Genomic DNA, 26,303 nt, shown 5'->3' with positions numbered 1-26,303 from the left:
ATGTAAGTTTCACTCTAAATCAAATACTCAAATAAAGCTGTACTATCCAGTATAATTAGTATTACTGTTACCATTATGCCTGCTGTTCTGTAGCAGTCTGACTTGTGTTATTAGCCTAAAGCAATGCTTGTGTACCTAAACAACTAATTCTGACCTTACACCAAATGTTTTTTAAGCAATTTCACAGTCGCAGACAAATTTCAGAATATGTCAGAATAAAATCATGAGAGTCTTGCTAGAGTGAAGTTGCAATGACATAATTTCGATGGTTCAGTGTCATAACCAATGTGGGCTGTACCCGAAATTGGTGAAACAGTTCAGATTAAATTGCATTTACATTGTTAGAAGAAGTAAAATAAAGTAATGTAACTAAATTCAATCATGATTTGTGTTTTGTTTTGTGGAGGACAGTGTGTTTTTTTTATTAAATGGTTTTATGACTTCATCAATTTCAATCAATATTGAATCCACTAAAAAAATAATTTGTAATCAGTTTTACTGCATTTAAATTTAGATTGAAAAAGAGATGATTTTGTTTTGGCCTCGGATGTTTACTCAACATTTATTTAATGTCAGACATAGCGAACAGTTTCAACATCAGAAATCAATGTTGATTCAATAATTACTCCTGATGGTAACTCAATGTTAAATTAATGTTATTTTGCTAGCTGTGGTAGCTGTGGTCAAAAGGCCATACATGCTTTTCTTGCATACCCACACACCTCTGTGCAGCTACAGAGTTTGGGCAACGACGTAATGGTGCGTTGCATGCTGGGTAGCGCCCGCCACTTTTTAGGACACACAATCAGTGACTAGCTAACCTAGTTTTAATTTATAAGTTATAACTAGCCAACCTAGCTTTAATTTATAAGTTATGAGAGAAATTTCAGCACTTGATAACACATCAAGCATTCACCATGTCATTTAATTTGTACATTAAATTAAGTAAAATAAAAAATAAAAAAAACGAACCTTGCCGCCAGCCTGTCTCTGCCGTAGAATCCGTGTCCTAAAATTTCACAATGCACTGCGTTGTTCATGTCTGCTGACGTCACTGTCCTATTCTCTATAGTTGCAAAAACAGCAAAAGCAAGCCACCTGGCCTTTTTTCACAGACCTGCTGTTTACTCTTCACCCCAGCAAAAGATGCTCCACATATGTGCACATGTGTGGCATTTCGGGGGACAGATTAGTTTACATTAAACACAGATACAGCTCACTTACATTTTTGTGAATGTGAACCGTCAAGACAGCCAAATCCGACCTGAGCAAAAAATCGGATTTGAGCAACCTGGCTTGTAATGTGAATGTAGATATAACACAGAGGCATCCAGAAACACTGGCATCCACCCATTTTTTTAGATCCACCCAGCCATCTAAAAAAAAACATTAATTACCAAAAGCTAAACTAAACAAGTAAGTTTTTAGTCTAGACTAAACGTTTGAGACTGTGTCTGAGTTCCAAACACATCCCTAGTGTTAGTGTGTAGTGTAGAATTGGGACACAGCCTAGGGCTCTGCGTCTGTAGTTGGTACCGGGCGGGCGCTAGGACCCGGGGTAGGCAGGGCAGAGCGGCGGCGCTGTCAGTAACAGCACGCAGCCTGTGGGGACACACCTGGCAGCGCTGATCACAGAGCGCGAGCTCCGGCGGGCAGCACTGCGCAGCTGCAGGAGGAATGCAGGGTGAGAAGCTCTTACAGCAGCACGCTGTTTACTAACTAACCCACCCAGTGTCTCTGCTTTAACTCCGCTTTAACTCATCTTTAACTCTCAAACCGCTCACTGAACCGGGTTATTCCAGCGATTCGGGCCAGTTTAGCACAGTCTGGACCGGGTCAGTGCTTGGGAGCCGCCAGCTGGCTCTGAACTGGGGTTTAACTGCTTTACAGGGGGGTTCTTTATTGTCAGCTGCTGCTGCTGCTTCTGTTGGGTGGTGTGGTGTGGTGTGAATGGGGGTGGATAGGGTTTATGGTGGTGGGGGTTTTGGGTTTGGAGCACACATGCCAGCTCAGCACTCTCGCACTGTTAAGTTAACGTGCGAGAAATCAAAAAATAATATTATTAACATGTATATTATCTAATAGACTGATCATGTGAATGGGCTTGGACTGATATCAGCAGTGATTACTGCAGTTAAGGTGTGCAGTTGGTTATATTATGGTGTGATAGTGGTCTAATCTAGACATGGTGGTCAACATGCTTGGTTAAGCTTAAATGTTTACTAGTTTAAGATATTGATCAGTAACGTTATTTTGGTACGTATGTTTTGGTTTGAATTTGGACTGTTTGTTTATCTGGTCCACAAACATGACAACCCCAACCTGACCTAGCTAAACATTCAATGTTATCTATGTTATTGATATATGTGTCATCAAATATCAACGTTTTTTATTGAAACACTCTAAACTGCCTTAGATTTACCACCAATTTGACTTAATAAAGTTACTGGGGGTTTGGGTTTAGAGCACATGTTAGGTATGTTTTTGTTTGAATTTGACTGTTTGTTCATCTGGTCCACAAATCCAACAAGACCAAGCTAAATAACCAAGCACTAGACCAACATTATGAACAACAAGACCATGATGGTCCACAACAGAGATAAGAATATATATCAATAATTTGATATATCATATCATATTATTTTTGTTTACAATGTTATTTTTATGTGGCATCAAATGTCAACATTTTGTATTGAAACATAGGCACTCTAACTTGCCTTAGATTCACCCCCCAATTTGATTTAATGAAGTTGCTAGGGGTCTGGGTTTAAGGCACCCATACCAGCTCAACACTGGTAATGTGTGAGAAATCGTGAAATATGTTTTTAACAAGTGCTTTCATGAGAAAAGTGATCATATGAATGGGCTTAGACTGATACCAGCTGTGGTTACTGCAGTTAATGTTGTTTATATTACCACAACAGGAATAAGACTATATATCAATAATTTGATATATGCAGGTGAAATGATTAAACCACATATAAACCAATAGGTTGTTTATAACGTTACTTCTCATCCAATCACAATCAGATTCACTCTAATCTGGATGAAGAGATTTATCTGGATAGGGGTTTTATTGAACGACGAGAAGCCGGAATGAAAACAAGCTTACTGCTTAATGTCTTGTGATATTTTGAGTATCGCAGAATTGCAGTATTGTGATATAATTTTTATAGTGAGCAACATACTATAATGATATATTATAGTATCGTGATACATGCCCTGTGATTCCCACCCATAATTTTACCTGCAAGATAAATATTGTGTATCATGAAAATGTTTTTAACTATCAATTAAATGAAGGTGCTTAGTTGGTTATATTATGGTGTAAAGGTGGTCTAGTCTAGCCTGGTCTGGCTGGTCATGGTGGTCAACATGTTTGGTTAAGCTTTTGGTTAAGATTTTTACCAGTTTAGATATTGACCAGTATTTTGGTAGGTGTGTTTTTATTTAAATTGTTATCTGTTATCTGTTAATATGACCATTATAATCAGCAACACCATGCTGGTCCACAACAGGAGGGACTATAGATCAATAATTTAATATATTGTATTTAATATATTTTCGTTTACGATATGTTATTGATTATTGGCATCAAGTATCAACATTTTGTTTATTGAAACGCACTGCCTTAGAGCCACCCTCTAATTTGACTTAGTAAAGTTATTGGGGGTATGCCTTTAGAGCACCCAGGTAAGCTCAGCCCTCTGTTAACATGTTAAAAAATAAAAATAATAATATTAACTTGTAGATTAGCTAAAAGACTGATCATGTGAATGAGATTGGACTGAGACCAGCAGTGATTACTGCAGTTTAGAAGGTGAGCAGTTGGTTATATTATGGTGTTATTGTGGTCTGGTCTAGCCCGGCCTGTCTGCAAGGTGAAATACCCAACCAGACCAAGCAAGATAACAATATGACCAAGCGCTAGACCATACTGCTCTACAACAGGAGTGGGACACAATATTAATAATTTGATTTATCTGACCATTTTTGTTTGTGATTTATTACAGTATGTGGAGTGAAATATCAATATTTATCAAAGGTGTCAAAAGAATTTTCTTTCATTACTATAGATACTAGGGTTTAAAATACTTCTGTATATTCAAGCTTTTTACTCAGAGGTGTAAAAAATACTGGTTTCAAAACTACTTAAAATATAAAAGTAGTATAATTAATGTATAAAATTGGATGCATCCTAATTTTGACTGCAAGATAAATACTGTATATCTTGAATTTTTTCCATAACTCCCAGGCCTAGGTATAAAGAATGGATTAGCTGCTACTCAAATATCAATCTTACCAATACAATCAGTGTACGCTATTTGGATCCAGAGCTGGTTTACGAGCAAGTTTATCATTATAGAGTAAGTTTTTGACTGGTTGATCAGCTTTCCAACCACCTTAAACATCAAAGACCAGCTTAGACCATCTGTTTGAAATAACTGTGCTGTTTCCAGCAGGGGCAGAAGACCGCCTGCCATGAAGACGAGCCCAGATGACCATCAGGTCGACGCTGTGGGGCCGTGGGGGTGAGATGGAGGAGGCAGTGGTGGTGGAGAGTGGCATCACGGAGATTCCACAGAGCACTGTGGGGTGCGGAGAGAATGGTACCAGCGTGGTGCTGGTCAGCAACCACAGCAGAGCCACACCCCCCCTCAGCGTGGTGTTGGCCACCGTCCTCTACTGTGCTGAGTTCATCTGCGCTGCCGTACTCTGCGCCAGTTATCACAACAACGGCGACAAGATATGGATGGGCTTGACCATCACCTTCGTGCTGGTGCCATCCGTGCTCACCCAGCTCACCCTTACCTTCATCCACCGGGACCTGGGGAGGGACCGGCCGCTGGTGCTGTTCATGCATCTGCTTCAGATGGGACCGATTATCAGGTTGGTGGTGGTGATGGGCAGTTTGTTTTCTAAGTGAGATGCTGATAAGGGATTTTCCAGGTGGCTTAAAGGAGCATTGTGTACGATATTTTATGTACTAGCTGATAAAATGATTTGGATGTGTGATCAGATATTGAGGAAACTATTGCAGTTTAAGAAGTTTAAGTTCTGGAGCACCTTCACTTGGGAGTCTTTGGGAGTTTAAAGCTTCTGTGGTTTGATGACACTTATCAAATATTACTGTGATTATACCACAGTTCCATTATCGCTGTTTATTGAAAGATTTTGAGTTAAAGAGGATGAGAAAATAAAGAGTAGGATCTGTTTGGTTATAAAAACTTCTCCAGTTAAAATAGTTCCATTGCTGCTCTGTTTGTAGTTGCGCTGTTTGGTTTGTAAGCGCTGCATCGTTGCTAGGTTACCTGTATGTGGCAGAGTAAGACATGGAGAACTTTGGTTACAGTGCATTACCAGCTGATAACGGCACTCATAGAACGTGACTCAGAGAATCACATTGCAGGGTTGCAACTAACTGTGGTGTAATATATCGCAATATCAATATTTTGATCCAACCCTATTTTTGACGGCAGAGCTTCAGCCAGCGTGCTCTTCTGTAATTTTTTTCTTTTTACAGAGCAGAAATTTGTTGCATTTTAGCCTCTAATCCCAACAATTTCCCCTCCCCCAATCCTGTTTCCTATTTCCACACCCCAGTTTGCCAGGTATGGAACGCAATAGCATGCAAACACAGCGTGCTGCAGCCTCTGAATCCGTCTAAAGAGCTCAATGATTTTTAGCAATAGCTAAATATTGGCAATGCATTTTGTAGAGGAAGACAGTTTAAAGCTCAGGCTGAACAGGTTAATTTTAGCTCTGAGCTTCAGCTATGATTAGCATACTAGCAACCTCTTTCTAGCAGCGATAGACATTTAATATTTTTGTAATTTTAACATTCAAATCCTGTTTTCCTAGTTAGTTATCCTTGTACAGCCGGGTTATGAAGACAGTGAGAGAAATTGAAGAAAAGTAAAGTGATCCAGACTAGTGCTGGCTAATGGATTATGCTACAACATGCTTACATGAACTGAACTGCTATCAGTCACAGTGGAGGAGCAGACAGGCCACAGCTGTTTACCACTTCAGTAGCAACCATTGCAACAGAAATATTCATCAGAATCCGAAAGTTTGACTCTATATTGACTCATATACAGTGTGTTCAATGGAAATGCCCATTAAACCACCTAATATTCAGTAGAAATGCTCTTTATACTATGCTACAGCTAATAGAAATGGCCCTTGTTCCATTCTGTGGGCCTGGTCTGTTTTATCTGACTGTATTATGCGTCTGAGTGATCTTCCTTTGTGAAGTACATTTCTGGTAACACCTCTTTAGCTGTCAACCACAGTGCTTAATTACAGTTGCATTTGCCAAAACATGCCCACACATGAATGTGGACTATAAAAAGCCTGTGTTACAGTTGCAGTTACAGTTACAGTTGCAGTAGGAATCTGGATTTCTACCAGAGTGGCTTATTGGTCTGCATGGACAGTTTTAGCCATATATTACTGGTCATGATCTTTAATGCTCATTAAGCTGTGTAACATTGTGGATTAGGTAATGTTATTGTCTACACAACTTAAGAAATGGAGGTGCAAACAAAAACACAAGATTTAGAACCAAAACCATTTGAATTAAATAGATAAACTTTTTATTTTACTTTAATATTTAAATATTATTTGCACAAGATAGTAGTCAATATGAGTATTTATCATATCAACCAAGTACTTTCCCTCAGTGTACAGTTTTCATGCATCTTGGCATGTTTTCCTCCACCAGTCTTACACACTGCTTTTGTATAACTTTATGCCATTCCTGGCACAACAACACACACACACAGCTACATATTTATTTTAGTGGGTTAGTTTTAATGAGAGTAGATTAGTTTTAAGCTGTATTTTAAAGCTAATAATGCTAGAACAGATATGTAGGTGATGTGATAGGCAGTTTTAAATTGAAGGTCCTTGTTGAGAGCGTGTAAATTGTGTAATAGACGTTCTTAAGAAAGCAGGAGGTTATTACAGGATCTTGTAAAGTAGTGTTGAAATTTATAGTTGTATTGTAAACAATTTAATATCAATCAGGGAGAAATGAGTGAAATGTTCTTTCCAGCATCAGTAAGTATACTATGATATTTAGTACAGTGAATCTAAGTAACATTGTAAACAGCTATAGATATATAGGTAGAAGACCCGGAGTTATACAGAGTAGAATTGTGTACTTGTATAAAGTACTGTGGTTGATGAGTTTCCATGTACATTTCCTTTGGGATGGGATCCTTTTCTAAAGAGGAAGTTAAACGTGTTCTTAAGAAAACACTGTCCACACACAGCTGCTCTGTTCTGTTCAATAGCATAACGTAGCATAGCATGCTAAGAAAAACAGAGGCAGCCTTAAGGACAATATGCAGCACAATGTCTGTTTATGTAGTGTGTGTATCCAGCTAAATTAAATTCTTTGTGGTGCTTTAATCCACTTATAAACCTACTCAGTATTTTAGTATCAGTTTGTGCTGCTACTCAGAATATTATGAATGTTAAAAGGGTTTATGGTTGGCTGCTCTGCTCATGGGCCATTTTTCTGGTTATAATATACAGTTATAACTGTCAGGAAATATCTATTTAGAATAATTCTATCACAATGCACTATTTTTTATTTTGCAAAACTGTATAGATTTTCAAAACACAATATAAGTTTTCCATTTGGTGGCAGACAGTGGTTCAGTTTATTTAGTGTTGTATTTCAAAATCATGTAGTAACTTAAAAAATCATGTTGAATCATGTATTAACTTAAAAGTGTTAAACAAACCAAAATACTCTGAAGTATTTAGGTGATCTTATCTGGTGAGCTCTTAACTTATGGTTTCTGAGTCTGGTAGCGCTGATGAACTTATCTTGTACAACAGATGAAACTCTTGCTCTTCCTTTTCTGGGGTGGTCCTGATGAGTGCCAGTTTCACCATCATCAAAAGATGTTATTGTCTTTTTTGCGACTGACATTGAGGATACTTTCAAAGTTCTTGAAATTCTTCTTTTCGGATTAAATGATTTTTTATTTTTCCTTGAAGTATTTTTTCTTTGCTTGGTTGAGTAGTTGTTGCTTCTCATAATCTGGATTAGAACATTACTCAAATAGAGCTATTCACTATATAGCCGTAACTCTACCTCTTCACTACTTTACAACTGATGCTCTCAAACTAACATTATTAAGAGGCAAGAAATTCAAGTGATGAACTCTTGACGAGTTCAGCACAGCTGTTAACTGAAAGCAACGATCGGATGACTTCAGTATTAATCTACAATGCAGAACATTTTAAAATAATGAAACACCTCTGAATTTAAGGTGTGTCCAGAATGAAGGAGAGAGGAAGGAGGGACTGGGAACTATCTGATGCAGCTTTTCTGGTAGACAATGACATCTCCAGGCAGATTTATGGGATATATATTTATAGAGCTCTCGTCTGTGACCTCTTCACCTTTCCAACTCAGCACACTCAGACCACTGACGAGCCACTCAGTGAGTCAGTAGCAGTACAGTACACACAGGAGCAGCCCGGTCTACATATCTCTACACACCAGGCTTCCACATTCCTCACAAACAGCTGAGACCCTCTAAAGACCCCCCTCCCGTACCAAGCACGAGGAGAAACTACACCGTGCCACGCCTTTTTGTAATCTGGTCAAAACGTCTAAAAGAACCAGCTAAGGCAATATTTAAAAAAAATCAAACAGCACCATTTAGAACTATGAAAAGCCCTATTCAGACTGGATTCATTTCTCAGGGGGGGTTCTGGGGTAATTTCCTCTTTTATGGGGATTTTTATCCTCTGTGATTTTATTCCCATCCAGAACGACCATGTATGTGTCTTTCTCAGACATCCTCTGAGAAATTTACAGGCTGAATTATCTACTGTTTTTCTCGGAACTTTACGTGATCCTCCGGTAATTTTAGTCCCATCCAGATGCACATCACTTGTGTTTCGTCTCCTTGTGTTTAATAAAATAGCTATTTGTTCGCTGCCAGGCACCGTAGTTACACTTTGGGCATGCGTTTCCACGGAGATCCACCTTAAAAACACAACAGCGAGTGGAAATGGACAAGCTACTGAACGTGATGTCGTGATTTAGGAAAAAAAAAACTCACTGGTTCTCCTGTTTTTTCAATTGCAGTCCGGATGCAGGAGTTTTTTTTTTCACTGAGTAGAAGTGTGAAATATTTTTTACAGACGTCCCACCGAGAAAACGAATCTTGTCCGGATAGGGATTTCTCCTGCATTTGGACTGCAATTAACAAAAAACAGGAGGACCAGTAAGTTTTTAGGTTTTCTCAGTCACATGATATCGGGTTCAGTAGCTCCTCCATTTTCACTCGCTGTTGTGTTTTTATGTAGATCTCCATGGAAACGCCCAATCGCCCAAAGTGTAATTATGGTGCGCGGCAGTGGACAAATAGCTATTTTAATAAAGGCGAGGAGACTCAGAGATGTGCGTCCGGACGGGACGGAGTTCAGAGAAAAACAGTAGATAATTCAGCCTGTAATTTTCTCAGAGGACGTCTGAGAAAAACATACAAATGGTCATTTCAGATGGGAATAAAATCACAGAGGATAAAAGCCCCCCATAAAAGAGAAAATTACCCCAGAACCCCCTGAGAAACTAATCCCATCCAGATAGGGCTATAGGTTTGATTTATATTTATTTTCAAGGGAGTAAAATTTATGAAACCTAAAAATCTAAAAATAAAACTTTTATTAAGCTATTTTTAGTTTAAGAATACCAAGCAGTGTCTTTAACCTTACAAGCAACTTTTATAATGAACACAGAGCAAAATTTACCCCCTTACATTTAAATATAAAAATCACTGCCACATAAAATAGCACTTTAAAGGTTTTTGGCACCAGTACAAGCCTATATATTGCACTGCAAATGATCCATTGACACAAACAAGACCAAGTATATACAAAAATGTATATCTTTATGTTAATCAAAAAAATCTGCCAGTAAGGTGTGCAAATTGTTCTTAGTAAGATTTCTCCAAATGAGCAGTCTCAAAATTTTAAAGAATCTTGAAGTAAGACTTGAATCAAGTAAAAATCCCTGATTTTGATATCTTAAATTTTGATACAAGATTCACAATAACTTAACTAGTTGCTTATATTGCCTTTCTTGAGTTTAAATACTTGAAATTAGATTATTTCATTTTGTAAAAGTAAGAATAATTAAGGTTGTTGTTGTTCCTAAAATAAGCAAAATAATCTTACACTTACATTGCTTAGTAAGACAAAACTGCTTATCAAAGAAAAATATCACATTCATTTTATTAAAATACGACAATTCCTCTGTCTAATATTTAGTTTTTTTTATGCAGAATGAAATTCACTCTGGCAGCCTTTATAGGTAAATGTGTTTCATCTTCATTATCCCAGTTATATGAGTATTAAATCATATTAATTTGATGAATTGGCCAAAAACAGACCCAGTGTATGCTTGAAAACGTTACAGAAAACATTAGTTATTCCTTATTTGTTATTAATTAAGTCAGTTCATTGAGAAAAGTAGCTGCCTTATGTCAACAGGGGCTCTTTGTTCCTGAAGCTGAGCTGCTTCACTGGATTTCACACACAGCCAGTAAAACTCCCCGAGGAAATGTTTACAGGAGCTCTGAACGTCTACCTGGACTACGCCTCGTAACCGAGCTCTCAGCCTCACACTGAGTCACGACTGTTTGTTCAACAAGGCTGTGCACATTCTGGGGTTTTGAAACACGTTAGGAAAAGTTCATGTTTCAAAATAGATACAGAACCAAAAAAAAGCTTTGGACACACCTTCTTATTTAGTGTTTTACTTTATTTCTTTATTTAATTTATTTTCTATATTGTAGATTAATATTAAAGATATAAAAAAATGATTAAGGGACACATATAGAATTACGTAGTAAACAGTAAAAAAAAAAGTGTTAATCCTCCACATTAATCCCCTGATCTAAACCTGATGAACTGAGATGGTGATTTAATTGGGATGAGCTGGAGCTCTACATTTATTTTACTGTTTTTACCAAAATTTTACCAAAAAAATCACACTGTTCTCATTTCCCATTATATATCTACTAGAGACAGATTATATCTGTCCAGTATCATTTATTTTACTTTAATCCTGAATATATGGAGATATATGGAGTGCATTATTATTAGTAACATGACTATTTGCATCATTCACTTCTGTTGCAAATCTGATAAAATTATTGCATTTTGTTTTTTAAATATTTCGGTTAGGGGTGTGCCGTATCATATTGTATGCAATAATAAAATGTAATTTTCATTTTGTTGCAGTAGTGTATTCTTGAAATATTTTTTTTTAATTCATTGTTTTGTCATATCGCCAAGAGTATCGTTATCGCAAAAAAAATAAAATATCATGGTCTTATTTTAGCGCAATATCGCCCATCCCTAGTGTGCAGATCTGTCATCAAAGTATAAAACATATTCTGGTTTGTTTAACATTCGTTTTTATTAACTACATAATTCTGCATGGATTCCTGCACAGCTTTAATATAGTCTTCAATATTAAATTTACAATATTAAAAAATCATAAAAAGAAAGAAAACACATTAAATGAAAAGAAGTGTGTCCAAACCTTTGACTGATACTGTGTATTGGAGTTCATAAAAATAAGTAAAATAATATTTCTATGGTCCAGAATTCAGAATTCACAGTAGTTTAGTTTGTGTTGCACTGAAATAGACATAAACTGTAAACTAGGTTTGTGTCCAAATGAAATGAAACAGAAACAAAGGCTAAGAACATTCCAGAAGAGTGATGAGAGTGATTAGGTACACTGACATTACAAAAGTCATGGGAATGCCATGCATACACCCGTATAAGTTGTGAGGTGTTGTGTTGTAAGTTGTAATGTTTTGAGTGAAGCTGATTGGACACTGGCTGGCATGCAGTGTGCTCATGGCAAGGCAATGTGAGTTATCATTATATGAGTTGGAGCTGAAATTCCATTTCTAAATAGTCCCTGCAAACAGTTGCACAAATGACCTCTCAAAAATAACTAGATTTGATGGTATTTTGTCCCAGAAGTAATTATGATTAACTATGTTATTCTCTTTATTTTAGGACTGTTTTAAGCCTCCAATATGAAGAGCTTAATTCAACAAACCAGCTCATTCAGGTTAATGGGCTGTTCTCATTAACTAAACACACCATTGGTAATATTAAGGTCAGCAAAAATGATTAATATGGGGTATGGGATAACAATAGTTCTCTTATTAACTTGACATGATATATGGATATGACCTGAATGCAACATATTCTTGGTTTTCATGGGATATGGGCTGCAATTGATAATTAAATGATTACTTTATTGCTGAATACTTTTAGGTTAGTCAGTAATGATTAGTAATGGTTAGTAATGACCCCCATTAAATGTCATCCTTGAGTTTCTAGGGTGAATTAACATATTAATCTATGAAACACAAATATAAAACCTAAGCTTGATTGCTTAATCAAGTGTACACTGCTGGTTTTAGAACACCCACAGTCTCTTTTTCTGTTTATTTTTGCTATTTAAGCTCTTCATGTTCTGTGAATAACTGAAATGGTACAAAATCCAGTGAACTTGAAGGCTACAAAGGGACAGCTGGTAAGAAGCAATGGGAAAAAAAACTGTGCTTTGAAAATAGAAAAATGTGAATTTACTTAGTCTCTGATAAATCAGAGCTGGAACAGATGGTGTTACTGCTGTTACTCTCTACTGCAGCATTTACACACTTACACACTTACAGCACATTCACACTCTCATCATCATAATAACTAGAAAAAGACACAGATAAAACACAGAGAACTCTGTAACTATTAAAAGATGAAGCCAGAGAGCGGTGAGTTCTGTTTCTTACACCTTCAAAAACTCTTGGAAACTGGAGAAAAAAAACTGCTGCAGGAAGACGTCTGGCTGACCCACATGGAAACAGCAGCTTTAGCTCAAATTAATATGATTAAGGACTGAGTCTCAGTTTCAGCAGAGAAGAGAAGAACTAGAGTTAATCTGACAGGAGAAGAACTGCAGCAATAAAGTCATTGATAAGATAAAGATTAAGATACAATTAAAAAGAAGCTTGTCTGAGTCATACAGCACTGCAGCTACTGCGCTACTGAACTTTTGACCGGTATAGTGTATTTGATTACATTAATACATGTAGCACAAATGAAAAAGAGTGATTGTTGCAGCTCTATATATACTACTAGAGCAGGGGTGTCTAAACTTTTTTTGTTGGGGGCCAGAATGAGAAATATATTTGAAGTCACGGGCCACAGACTCTGTAATAAAACAAATAATAAAATATACCACTTTAAATAATACATTTCCTGATTATTTTTATGTAAACACCATTTTACTTGACTTACTATCTTTATTTTTGACAGTGTTGTGTAAACTAAGATTTTTTAAATTGATGTTTCATTTCATGATGTCTCTTAATGTTAAACTCCTTAATTACGGCAACTTTTAGACTCTTTGGCCCGTTTTTCTGCGCTACAAATGCGCACCCTCTCCGCTTTTAGACTCTTTGGCCCGTTTCTGAGTCTGTGTTCAAACTTTTAATCTCATATTATAAAAACCTGTTTAACAGCGGGCCAACTTTCATTCTATTTCTAAAATACCTCGAGGGCCGCTCCAAAAAAGGAAACGGGCCACAAATGGTCTGCGGGCCGTAGTTTGGACACCCCTGTACTAAAGACATAATGCTAGTTCTTGTCCTATTGAGTGTGTGTGTGTGAGTGTTTGTTTGCCAGTTTTGTATGAAACCTGATTTTCTGGTACTCTGCAGTTTCAGCTTTTTTAGTTCCTGGAATTTGATAAGTTCACATTATTTCCCACCACCCCTCTGCAGTTTAAACACCTTTCACCATTTCTCGAATTACAGCTTGTGCATAACATGTTGTTTAGTGGAGAATCCTGCCGCTCTGTTATTGTGTCTGTTTTGTCCGTTAGCTTTGTTCAGTCTCTGCGTATTTGTGTTTCCATTTCCACTGAAATTTGATTATAGAGAATCAGAACTGATCTGAGCACTGCTGCTGTCTGCTCTCATAGCCGTGTCCCATCAATCCCCCGGTTTATAATCACAGAGCTGGTGATCAGGCCTGTGTTTATGCTCTGCACGTGATTGCACACGCTCTCGGCCGGCTAAATACGACACCGCTGCTGGCAGCTCGTGCCCTGCGGAGATTACAGCTCACCATAACTGTCATCTGACACCATTCTCACTATTGTGATTCACAACTATCCCTTATCTCTGCTTTACTCAGGAAACTCCTGAAGGTCGTATAACTGACAGACTGATGTTATCAGATTTCCTCTTTACTCAGAATACTTTTGATCAGCTTTCTTAGAAGTTTGTTCAACTGTAAACATTATATATGCTGTAGGGCTGAGCGATATGGCTCTCAATTAATATCACAATATTTAATTTTCTTTTTTTTTTTTTACATAGATATTCTTGGCAATGTGAAAAAAAACAGAAATATTTTTGTAATTTAATTGATTAGTAATGAACAGCTGGTAAGTAGCAATTGTAAAGTGGAAGTGGCTTTGTAAATGAATTTTAAAAATGTGAATTTCCACTAACATACGGAACATTCATACTTTCTTTATAATAACTAGAAAAAGAGACAAACACAGAGAACTCTGTAACTATTAAAAGTATTGATATTAATAGGTATCTTTTCTTTAGAGAAATTACAGATGTAGTTGTTTTACATAATGATATTCTTGGCAATATGAAAAAAATACATTTTTTTAATTTCATCTATAACATTATCTGTTTTGTAGACTATTTTAAAAACACAGCTTACCAGGAATCTGGTAAAATAAATGATAATTATTATATTAGAATATATTGTAATGTAACATGTAGCATAACAATAATGTAATGCAAAAAAATGCAATGACAAATACAATAATTATAACAATGTTATTGTGTACAGTACAATATGGCACCACCGTAGTATGTTATATAATCCATTATTTTGTTGTTATACATTATTGTTATTGTTGTTGTTATAAACTCTAAAGGCCGGTTTGTTGAATAATTATTAAAAACATTGATTGCTGTTGTAGCTTCTGTAGTTGTTGTATCTGCAGAAAAACAGGATCCCTGCTTTCAACTCCCATAAGAATTTATGGCCTTTTTTTGGAATGAGCATTCCTGATTCCCCTGCCAAACTGTCTCTTCCCTATTAAGGCACAAGTGTGTGTGTGTGTGTGTGTGTTTGTGTGTGTCTGTCTCTGCACTGTGTGTACAATACTGTGCAAGAGTTTTAAGCACATACAAATACCATTCTTACAGAAAGTAGAGCTTTTTTTCTGTATGTTACTGTTTTCATCAAATCATCTCCAGATCTCGTCTCGTCTGTGTCTGGTATAGTTTATAGTCCTTTCAGATCAGCAGCTGGTTTGGCAAATCAGATATAAATGATGGTAAATCAGGTGAGCTGCTGAAGGAACGGATCCCTGTACCGACTAAAGGCATCCTGAAGTGTGTGTCTGTCTCTGTCTTACTGAATATCTTTTGCGCACTTCTCCTGTGTGTGTGCATCTTGTGTGCGTGTGTGTGTGTGTTCTGTGTGCATTGCCTTGGGTCCTGTGCGCGTGTGTCCTAAGTGTGCATGTCCTGTGTGCGCAGGTGTGTCCTGTACATGTGTGTTCTGTATTCTCATGCCCTGTGTGCATTGACTTAGGTCCTGTGTGCACATGTGTGTTCTGTGTGCGCATGTGTGTCCAGTTTACGCACATGTGTCCTGCGCGCGTGTGTCTTGTGTGCGCACGTGTGTCTTGTGTGCGCACGTGTGTCCTGTGTGCGCACGTGTGTCCTGTGTGCGCATGTGAGTCCTGTGTGCGCACGTGTATCCTAAGTGTGCATGTCCTGTGTGCACAGGTGTGTCCTGTGTGCGTTGCCTTGAGTCCTGTACATGTGTGTTCTGTATGCACACGCCCTGTGTGCGTTGCCTTAGGTCCTGTGTGCATGTGTGTCCTAATTGTGCGTGTCCTGTGTGTGCACGTGTGTCCTGTGTGCATTGCCTTGAGTCCTGTACATGTGTGTTCTGTATGCACACGCCCTGTGTGCGTTGCCTTAGGTCCTGTGTGCATGTGTGTCCTAATTGTGCGTGTCCTGTGTGTGCACGTGTGTCCTGTGTGCATTGCCTTGAGTCCTGTACATGTGTGTTCTGTGAGCACATGTCCTGTGCTCTTGTCCTGTCTGTGCATGTGTGTCCTGTGTGCCAATGTCCTGTGTGTGTTGCTTTGGATTCTGTGTCCACATGTCCTGTGGTCTTGTCCTGTTCTTTGCCTGTGTCCTATCTGTGTGTGTGTCCTGTGTGCACTTGTTCTGTGTGTGTGTCCTGTTAAGTTCAGCCTGATTTAAATATCACGTTCTCGTTATTTTAATGGACTAGAAGGAATGAATAGTTAATGGATGTGGGTTGTGGTGATGATAATTACCAACACTGTTACCACGGTGATCTCCATCATCTCTTAGATCAGCATATTAGACCTTAATGCTTCTCAGTAGAGACGCACAGCGGTTATGGAGATACATTCTGTCTGTTAGTGTAGATAAACAGAATAATGGCACTTCACTGTGCACATCCCTAACAATGTGTCCAAATAAAATAAAACAGAAATAAAGACGGGAACATTCCAAAAGACTCACGAGGGTAACTCACATTGTAATACTCCAGGGAAGGTTACTGCTTGGGAATGCAGTGCACACACCTGTATAAGTTGTGAGGTGTTCTCTTGTGAATGAGGTTGATAAAACCCTGTCATGCTACGTGTTAATAACAAAGCCACGTAAATTATTTTTAAGGTATGATAGTAGGTTCAGATGCTTGGGACATTTCTAAAGCTGTGAGGGAATTCAGCACTGCTTGGTCCACTGTGCATATTTGTAATAATAATCATGACCGGCTGCTTCTGGCCGAAATTGTCCTTGCAAACAGTTTACAATCACTTACATTCACATAATATCTATTCTAGCAGTTAATGGAATCATTTACATTTGACTAATTATGTGCAATTTTTGTTCAGTTTTGTGCATTGTCTGCTAAAGCACTTCTGATTTAACATAAAGGTTAGGCAGGTTTATTGAGTCTGTTAAAGCAGGGAAATCAGCACACTCTGCTGGACTCTGGCCCGCAGGTGCCCACCCTGTTGTAAGTGATAAAAAGGGGCTGGACAATAATCCTGCAAAAATTAATTATGACTGTTTTTAGTTGGTTACGCCTCGTATCCAAGCTCTCAACCTGTAACCGAGTCAAGGGTGTTTGTTTAACGAGGCTATAAAGATTCTGAAATGCTTCAAAAATAATATTTATATGGTCCACAAAACTCCAGATTTCACTATAATTCAGTTCAGTGCACATAAACAGTCACTTATAGGATATTTCTTAAATAAATGAACTGATATGCCAAATGTGATGGGACAGCAGTGTATAATCTGTTCATAAAGTGTTTAAACCTGCATTATAATTCATAGTGCAGCCAGTGGTTGTTCTCCTTTTTAAAAACACTGCTATCTAGTTGTCTGGGTCTAACATCCTTTCGACAGCCTGTGACCTGTTTTAGTTGAGTTTGTCTTTTACCCGTTTATTTGTTTTGTCTTTTTAATTAATTTATTTTATATTTTACCTTTTCATGTTCTGCTGTTTCTATCGTTTTAAGAGATGGAGGACATGGCAGAAATAATCGTTGACTAATCGACTAATTGGAAAAATGAATTGTCAGATTAGTTGATTACCAAAATAATCATTAGTTGCAACCCTACTGCAAAACAATATGATACGATATTTTTATTTTACACCCTTAATCTGTATAAATGCATCAAATGCAGGATATGGGCCTTTAAAACTTTAAATTTACCAGTCAAATTTCTAGACTATTTGTTTCTGTTCAGGCCGTACCTTTGCTGATCTTTACACTGGACCGCCTCCAGCTGCATTCTCAGCAGATTAGACTGCAGAAGAGTCTGAAACACACTCTCTGCATTTACTCTCTGACCAGGACCCTCCCTTCTGAAAGTATTTGGCCGTGAGGCAGAGCGATCCTTCATGTTCAGAGATAAGAACCTTCTGGAGAGGGTGGCCCTGCCCTCGGCCTCCTCACTGCAGTTACAGCACAAGCCGAGAGAACCCCAGATCAGTGTCTGAGTGCTGGTTGTGTCGGCGGTGCAGCAGAGTGAGGTCACTCACCCCGGCGCGGCTGCAGACTGATCCCAGAACACACTGGAATGTTTTGTTCTTTCAGTCTGTAAACTCACTGTGGTTTAACTGCAGACTCACACTGAGCCGAGTAGCATCAAACGCGCTCTGTGTTTAATTATTATAATAATAATAATAATAATGTGCTGTTAGTGTGGCCCTGCCCTGCTGGGGACAATGCAGAGCTCCAGCAGGCCGAAACACACCCTGCTCACATTACACTTAAAAGGATTTGCAAAAAAAATTTAAGCTGGAATATTTCTTGCATGATAGCGCCCTCCTGTGGAAGTAAAGAACAAACGAAACATCAATCAACCTTTATTTTGACTCAAGAGTACATTGACCCTCATTTACAGTATGCTGTCGAGCAATTACAGTTAAAAAAGGGATTTAAATCATTAATAAATTAGAAATAATAAGGAACAAAATATATAAAAAAAACTAAGAAAGAAAAATTCGAGAAGAAAAAAAATGAAATTCTAAAAAGATTATAAAGAATTGACAAAAATGTAGAGAATTTATAAAATATAAAGTCAAGAAAAAGATAAAAATATTAAAAGTAAAGTAAAATGATAATAATAAGAAATAAAAAAAATGAATAACAATGAACTAAGAACAAACATACAAACATAAACATAACAATAGAAAAACTAACTAGATAAATAAATAAAAATAAATAAAACTAATTAGAAATTAAAATAGGAGAAGATTTGGGACTTTTTTTATGCTTGTAACCCACATACTGCTGCTCCTCCCGCAAATGCATGTTTCTTACAAATGTGGTTCCATGTAAAAGGGAAATGAACAGGCTTTTTTAATGTCTTTCTGCTGTATAACTTTAGAAACTAATGTAACATTTAATCACCTTATTTTTTTATTTATATTTACTTATTTTCACATTTATTTAGCTAACTGGTTATTACATAGACTGTTCACAGCTTAAAACCCTCTATCGATATAATTCTTTCGATATAATTAACTTTGATTTTATCTCTCTGAGTACATTGAGGATGCCCTTCATTAACAGTGTAGGGAATGGATTGTCAAAGCAAAAGAATAAATATATAAATAAAATACCCAACATTTTAATAAGATATATAAGATATTTTATAATAAGATGAGATAAAGATAAGAATTTAGTAGGAATCATAAAATCATACGTAATAGAAATTATAATGCAATAACATATAATTAAGGATAAAGCACATAAGGGAGTAAAATTGTTTTAATAAGCAATGACTTAAAACAATAAAAGAAGAAAAGGGAAAAAACTATGAAAGAGTAAAAGGACAGCAAAAACAAACTAAAGACCAAAACAACCTAAAAAACATAAAAGAAAAAAAAATAATCATTGTGCATCTTTACTATAAATTATTCAGTGTTGGAAAAATGGTCAAATTATTGATGTAAATGTTTGATACACAGTATTCAGTTTGAGCTAAATGTTTTTGTTTGTTTGTGTGTTTGGTCTCCTGCAGATGTGTGGAAGCGCTGATCATTTACTGTAAAGCTGGAAAAAACGAGGAGCCTTATGTTACAATCACACGGAAGCGCAAGCTGAAGAACGGTAAAGCCGTCGGCTCTCCTATGGAATGGGAGATCGGACACTCGGAGCGAAAGCTGGCTGTTCACCGCAACGCTTTCAAACGCACAGCTGTGATCCAGGCTTTTCTGGGCTCGGCCCCTCAGTTAACACTACAGCTGTACGCCACCATTCTGGAGAAATATCCACTGCCACCCAGAGGTGAGATCACTTCATCAAAACTATGAAGAAAAACATATGAAAGAATATGTTTTATATCTATAGCCCTATACAGATAATATTAGTTTTTTTGTGGATTCTGGGGAAATTTTCTCTTTTATTTGGGGTGTGTGATTTCGTCTGTGATTTTACGACGAAAATATCCATGTATGTGTTTTTCTCAGACGTCCTCTCAGAAAATTACTGGCTGAATTATCTACTGTTTTCCTCTGAACTCTGTGCTCCTCCAGTAATTTTAGTCCCGTCCGGACGCATATCTTTGTCCATTGCCGCGCACTGTAATTACACTTTGGGTAAAAACATCCACAAAAAAAACAACAGTGAGTGGAAATGGAGGAGCTACTGAACACTACTGATTTCATGTGACTGAGAAAGCCTAAAAACTCACTGGTCCTCCTGTTTTTGCAGTACAGATGCCAGAGTTTTATCACTGAGTAGAAGTGTGAAATATTTTTAAGAAACTTATCCCATCTGGACAGGGCTTTAGATTCTTAGATGACGTCTCTGCTGGATTTTCTCAGTCAGCTTTATGAGGTAGAGTCATCTGGAATTCAGGCTTTCAGTTAACAGCTGTGCTGAACTCATCAAGAGTTAATTACTTGAATTTCTTGTCTCTTAATAAAGTGTTTGAGAGCATCAGTTAAAGTAAAGTAGTGAAGAGGTAGAGTTACAGGTATACAGTGAATAGTGAATATTTGAGTAATGTTCTAATCCAGGTTATGAGAAACATCGACTACTCAACTAAGTTAAGAAAAGTAGGAACAAAACCTTAAGAAAAATGAAGGTCAGTCAGTTGGAAAGTCAATTTCAAGAAGTTTAAAAGTATCCTCAAGTGCAGTCACAAAAATGACCATTAAAATAGCTAAAACTGGCTCTCATCAGGACCACCCCAGGAAAGAAAGAGCAAATAAGAGTTTTCTCTGTTGTACAGGATAAGTTCATCAGAGTTACCAGCCTCAGAAACCACAAGTTAACAGCATCTAAATGCTTCTTCACAGAGTATCTTGGTTTGTTTAACACTTTTAAGTTACTACATGACTCCTTATGTGTTCCTTCATAGTCTGGATTCATTTAAACATTGTTGGTAATATTTATTAGGTACATCTACACCAGGGATGGGCAACTGGCGGCCCGGGGGCCGCACACGGCCCTCGTCATCACTCAGTGCGGCCCGCGAATAGATCAAAAATAATTTCATAATTTCATAATTAAAAAAAAAAAAAAACGTAATTCTACTTTTGACCGCTAGAGGGCGCTGCCAAACAACCACGAAAATTGACATTGACATCCAGTCCATTGTGAGCCAGCAGGCCAAACCACAGCTCTCTCATTAGCTTCAATAAATGTTGGGCCTCTGTGGTCTAGTTTTCTGCTATTATTGAATGAGCTATTTGCAATCAGTTTTTAAGTCTTTTTTGTTCTTTGTTATAAATGAGTTCAAATGCCTTTTGCACTTTTATAAGCAAATGTTTTGTCCTTGTTGCTTATGAAGGACTTGTTATAATGAACTTATTTTACACAGAGGAACTACTGTATTTGCAATCAGTTTTTTAAGCAAACTTTTTGTTCTTTGATATGAAGGACTTCCTTTTTGCACTTTTTTTAAGCAAACGGTTTGTCTTTTGCCGTATTAAAATGCATTAATATGCAGAAAATAGTTGTTGATAAATGTTGGTGCTGTAAACATACAGATATAAATTCATATAAAATTTGTTCTTATTGAAAATCATTTGTAGCGTTTTTCATATTCAATTATTTGAAGTGCGAGGTCATGTGGCCCTCCAATGGTCACGCTGAAAAAAATGTGGCCCTCTCCATCATGGAAGTTGCCCACCCCTGATCTACACACTGGAGGTCTGCATGGGATTGCAGTACCACTGCAGCCCACTGTGGGGCCTCAGCCTACAGGTTGAAACCACTGATCTAAGCCTGTATCAGTGTTATGCAGCGTAATTCTGTAAAAAGATAAAATCACACACAGATTAATTGGGGTACCATAGGGCCCCTCCCAATTCATCTTTTGTACTATATATTGTTCTCCCCACCCAACCGCATTTAACCTCATCCCCGTATTGTGTACTCTTCCAATCACTTACAAGCACCAGTATAGTATAGATATCCATTGGGTGTATTTGGGGTGTAACCAATAATGATGGAGAATTTTTTAAGCCCTTCCAACAGAAAAAAAACATACATTTATTAATGAACGCACTTATTATGAAGGCATTCACACATTAATTATTATGAGCGACATTGAATTATTAAGCATATTGGAATTGGCTTTAAAATAAAAGCTCATTCACATTAATAGCCTCTAATTGCTAGGTAAAATAAGAGCTGGCCAATATATTAATACAATTTATTGGATCGACAATATGCTTTAATAAGCATATTGAGGAAACAGTCAGTGCTTAAAGGATACTGACCTTACTGCACATTTCATTGAGTGTATAAAATTGTGTTTAATTGGATGGAGTGCAGAAGAAATGGGATTAAAATCACTGTACTCTGCTGTACTGTGTATTTAAATTGCAGAATCTGATGTTGTTGATGCATTTTGATTTTGATTTTTAATATTTACATTTTATTTGGGAAAGAAAAATATTACAAACATTCTACATTTTCACATCCCATTAGAGAAAAACCTCTGGTACATTAATACAAAGCATTTCCCTATACTTCAAGGATTATAAGACTTATATACATAAATGAAAAGAAATACAAACACACACACACACACACACACACACAAACAAACAAAAAACACCCTACACACATCCAAGGAGGTTTTGTTATGCATGCGTACTCCACTTAAGTATTGCATCATTAAATATGGTGGTATTATTACTAAGACCAATAATAATTTGCTCTTATTGGTTCAATGTACTCAGTGAATCGTTTCCATATCCTATTAAATTTACCTTTTTTTATATTAAGAGAAGAAGATAAGCTTTCCATTACATATATCTCATGAATTATATCAAACCTTTCATCTATAGTGGGGGGCACAGAGTTTAACCATCTTCTTGTTATCGCTTTCTTGATTGCATGTCTAAATATGATACTTGCTGGGTATTGGAAAAATGTCTTTAAATATCATGATTATGTTGATGTTGAAATTATGGCTATATCATAATTATAGTATAAAGTATAGCAGTAGGTAAAACAATAGGCTATATCGAGGTCACCAACAAATATTAAGGCTATGTTCATATATTATACCATAAATATATAATGTACTGATCGTGTAGTTATTGTGACAGAGATAACTCTGTATATTTAATTTTTGATATATCTATGTTTTGTTGTTTCAGTGGCTTTGATGGTCATCTCCCTGATCTCAATCACATACGGAGCGCTGGTCTGCAGCGTTCTGGCCATTCAGATCCGGTACGACGACTACAAGGTGCGGATGAAGTCCGGCGCCTACCTCTGCATGGTAATGTGGCGCGGCCTGGAGATCACCGTCCGCATCGCCTCCCTGGTGCTCTTCAGCACCACCCTCACCTTCTGGGTGATCCCGGTGGGCCTCGGCAACCTGCTGATCTTCTTCTTCCAGCCGTGGGTGGAGTTCTGGGCGAGGAGGGCCTCGCTGCCCGAGAACGTGGAGAAGAACTTCAGCAAGCTGGGCACCACCGTGGTGCTGTGCATGGTCACGCTGCTCTACGCCTGCATCAACATCTTCTGCTGGTCGGCCGTCCAGCTCAACCTGGCCGACCACGACCTCATCGAGAAGCAGCCGCGCTGGAGCCGGCTGGCCGTGTACTACACGCTGCGCTTCGTGGAGAACGTGGTGCTGATGATGATGTGGTATGTGTTCCAGTCGGACTTCTACACGTACATATGCGTGCCGCTGCTGGTGGTGCAGCTGATCGTGTGCTACGGGCTGGCGGTGGTCTTCATGCTGCTGTTCCATCAGTTCTGCCACCCGGCCAGAAAGCTCTTCAAACATAATGTGGAGGACTGTCTGCGCTGCGCATGCTGCTGCAGGAAAGACCGGTCGCTGTCGCAGTCTCAGTCGCAGTCTCAGGAAGATGGAGTTCTAGTTACGGAGGATGCACCACCCCCGGACCTCACCTCTCAGCTGGGGGATCGAGAAACGGATATTCTAGAGGACACTATGGAGGCGGCGTGATCCATTTGTTTCGGGCCAGACCTTGCATATTTGCACTGAACTGATGCGTGCTCAGGACCTTCAGGTTTCATTAAGGCAATGCCTACGTTCACACAGCAGGTTAAAGTGGCCCAAATCCTGTTTATTTTAGAGAATATCTATTTTTCATTCTAAACACCATTCAGCGAAATCTGATTCCACTTATTTAATCTGTCGATCAGTTCCTTCTTCTTGTGTGCTTTAGTGCTGGAGTGCTTGAGACCTGCAGCCGTGCCGGTCCTGATTTGTCTGGTTAGACTGTTTACACTATTAAATCATTTTACAGTGATCTATATCTGACATATTGAACAGATCTGAATAGTTCACACTCCTAAACTGAAGCTTATTTGCTAAAGAGCAGCAGCGCTTCACGTGAAGTTTCGGTTTCATCTTCTCCAGCATCACAGGAGCTGTCTAGGAGTTCCAGTGTCTGCAGCTGGGTTGGCATCCATTTTCACTTCTCCTCGTGTTGTGAAATGTAAAAATTTTAAATGTAGAAGAAGTCGCATAAATTCTGATCTCATGATCATATACTGCGACTGGTTTGTGTTACAAAACGATTTTTACTTGTTTACAAAGTTTACATTACAGTAGCAGAGCAAAAATCTGATTTCTCAAGTTCATATAAACGTGTTGATTGGGTTTAGCCACTTTTACCTGCCGTGTGAACTTAGCCGAGGTGAGGAGCTACACTGCTAAACTGAAATTGCAGTTTATTACATGAACAATTTCTGTGATTTCAGTATTATTTTATTTTTACAGCATGAGGATCTGGAATGACACTGTGGTAAAGTTACAGGACTTACTGGTGTGGAAATGAGCGGAGTTCGTTGATTGATTGACTGATTTTCTGCTGGATACCAAAGAATGTCCTTTTGTTCACTGATCAGTTTTGAGAGATGCTTCGATGCTTCACAAAGGTGTCTTTGAGAACAGGGCGGTCCACCTGTCTGTTGCCCAGGTGTGCTGGCAGCATGCCAAATATCTGACTCGTAGAAATCTGATTATTTTGGGCGCCTCTACTGCCTTACTGCCCTGTGGGTGAAATATAACAGACTAGACCAAAAGTAAAAAAAAATTAAATAAAATAAATATATAATAAACAGGTTATTCAGTCCTTTGTTGCCCTTAAGTGCTCTTTAAAACTCCAGTGTTCACAGCTAGGACTCATTTCCTGTAAAACCGAGATGGAGGAAGTGGTTTAAGGACACTGGAGCTCTTTGTGGAGTAAGACACACCTCTTCAGTTTTAATACGTGACTCTGGATTTTCCTTATGACTCATAATCAGAAAAAAATCTGTTGTGTTGAAATGAATGGCCTTGATTTTAACAGCCAAAAATGTCTTAATTTGCTACAGAATTGTTTTTTTGTTTGTTTGTTTCAACGGATGGCTATTTCTGGATGGTTTGTGCCTAAAAGATGTGCCTCCAATCTACTGTACCTTGAATATAATATTAATAAAATATTTTGAATGTTTGAGACATGAAGTTTGTTGTTTCCAGAACAGTATGTATGACAGATCTTAATAGAAACCGTACTCAAATAAAAGGCACTGAAGATCATTATACATCAGCAGAATAATACATTATAATAAGGGTTGGAAGATAAGACCCTAAAAACATCGCAGTATTGCAGGCTATGTTTGAAATGGTATTGTTGTATTGTTGGAGAAAAAACATTTTAGTATTTTAAAAGAATAACTACTAACTAATAGGAACACAACATTTTAAAGTTTTATGTAATATACATTAATAACGGATGAATCCGATTCCAGGTTATGTTCAGTAAAAGAGAGAGAGAGAGCGTTCAGTCAGAAACTTCACTCCTTCATTTCTTTGGTTTTACTATGAGTGAATGGAGGAGCTACTGAGCTCTGAGTTTCCTCTTCTGAAGTCCCCATTGCTCCACCAGCCGCTTGCGTTTAGTAAAACTGAGTCGGATCATCTTTTAGAGGCTGTACGTATGACGTAAGTACATAAAGACGTGTGATGTGGCCAGAAGAAGAACTCCCGCGAAAAGCGACACGACACCCCAGTTTTTAGAATGAATATATTAGGCTTAGCAGGGATGGTGGTTCCAGCACACTAATACTATTAAACACAATATTTTATCCTTTCTTCACTCAGAAATGCTTTTGCTTTCAGTTTAGAAACAAAACAATACGGACAGCCACTTTAACTCTT

The 26,303-nt window shown here is 37.8% G+C and overlaps 1 protein-coding gene across 3 annotated transcripts; it reads left to right on the top strand.

The window, feature by feature from the left end:
- Positions 1–1,561: 1,561 nt before the first annotated feature.
- On the top strand, positions 1,562–25,601 carry xkrx (XK related X-linked). Of its 3 annotated transcripts, none has more exons than XM_049484136.1 (4): positions 1,562–1,684; positions 4,461–4,890; positions 19,683–19,948; positions 23,281–25,601. In XM_049484136.1, exons 2-4 carry the CDS (start codon positions 4,499–4,501, stop codon positions 24,099–24,101), a joined length of 1,479 nt encoding a protein of 492 aa, XP_049340093.1. In that variant the 5' UTR covers positions 1,562–1,684; positions 4,461–4,498; the 3' UTR covers positions 24,102–25,601. The 3 variants fall into 3 exon arrangements, with proteins under 3 accessions (XP_049340093.1, XP_022539381.2, XP_022539382.2); XM_022683660.2 differs by having other exon boundaries at positions 1,584–1,684; positions 4,464–4,890; XM_022683661.2 differs by lacking the exon at positions 1,562–1,684 and adding an exon at positions 1,709–1,835.
- The last annotated feature ends 702 nt before the right edge of the window (positions 25,602–26,303 follow it).

The sequence above is a fragment of the Astyanax mexicanus genome, chromosome 10 (genome assembly GCF_023375975.1).
Source record: "Astyanax mexicanus isolate ESR-SI-001 chromosome 10, AstMex3_surface, whole genome shotgun sequence".
Taxonomy (NCBI): domain Eukaryota; kingdom Metazoa; phylum Chordata; class Actinopteri; order Characiformes; family Acestrorhamphidae; genus Astyanax; species Astyanax mexicanus.
The sequence above is the reverse complement of the archived record's forward strand: the minus strand, read 5'-3'. Positions and strand labels throughout refer to the sequence as shown.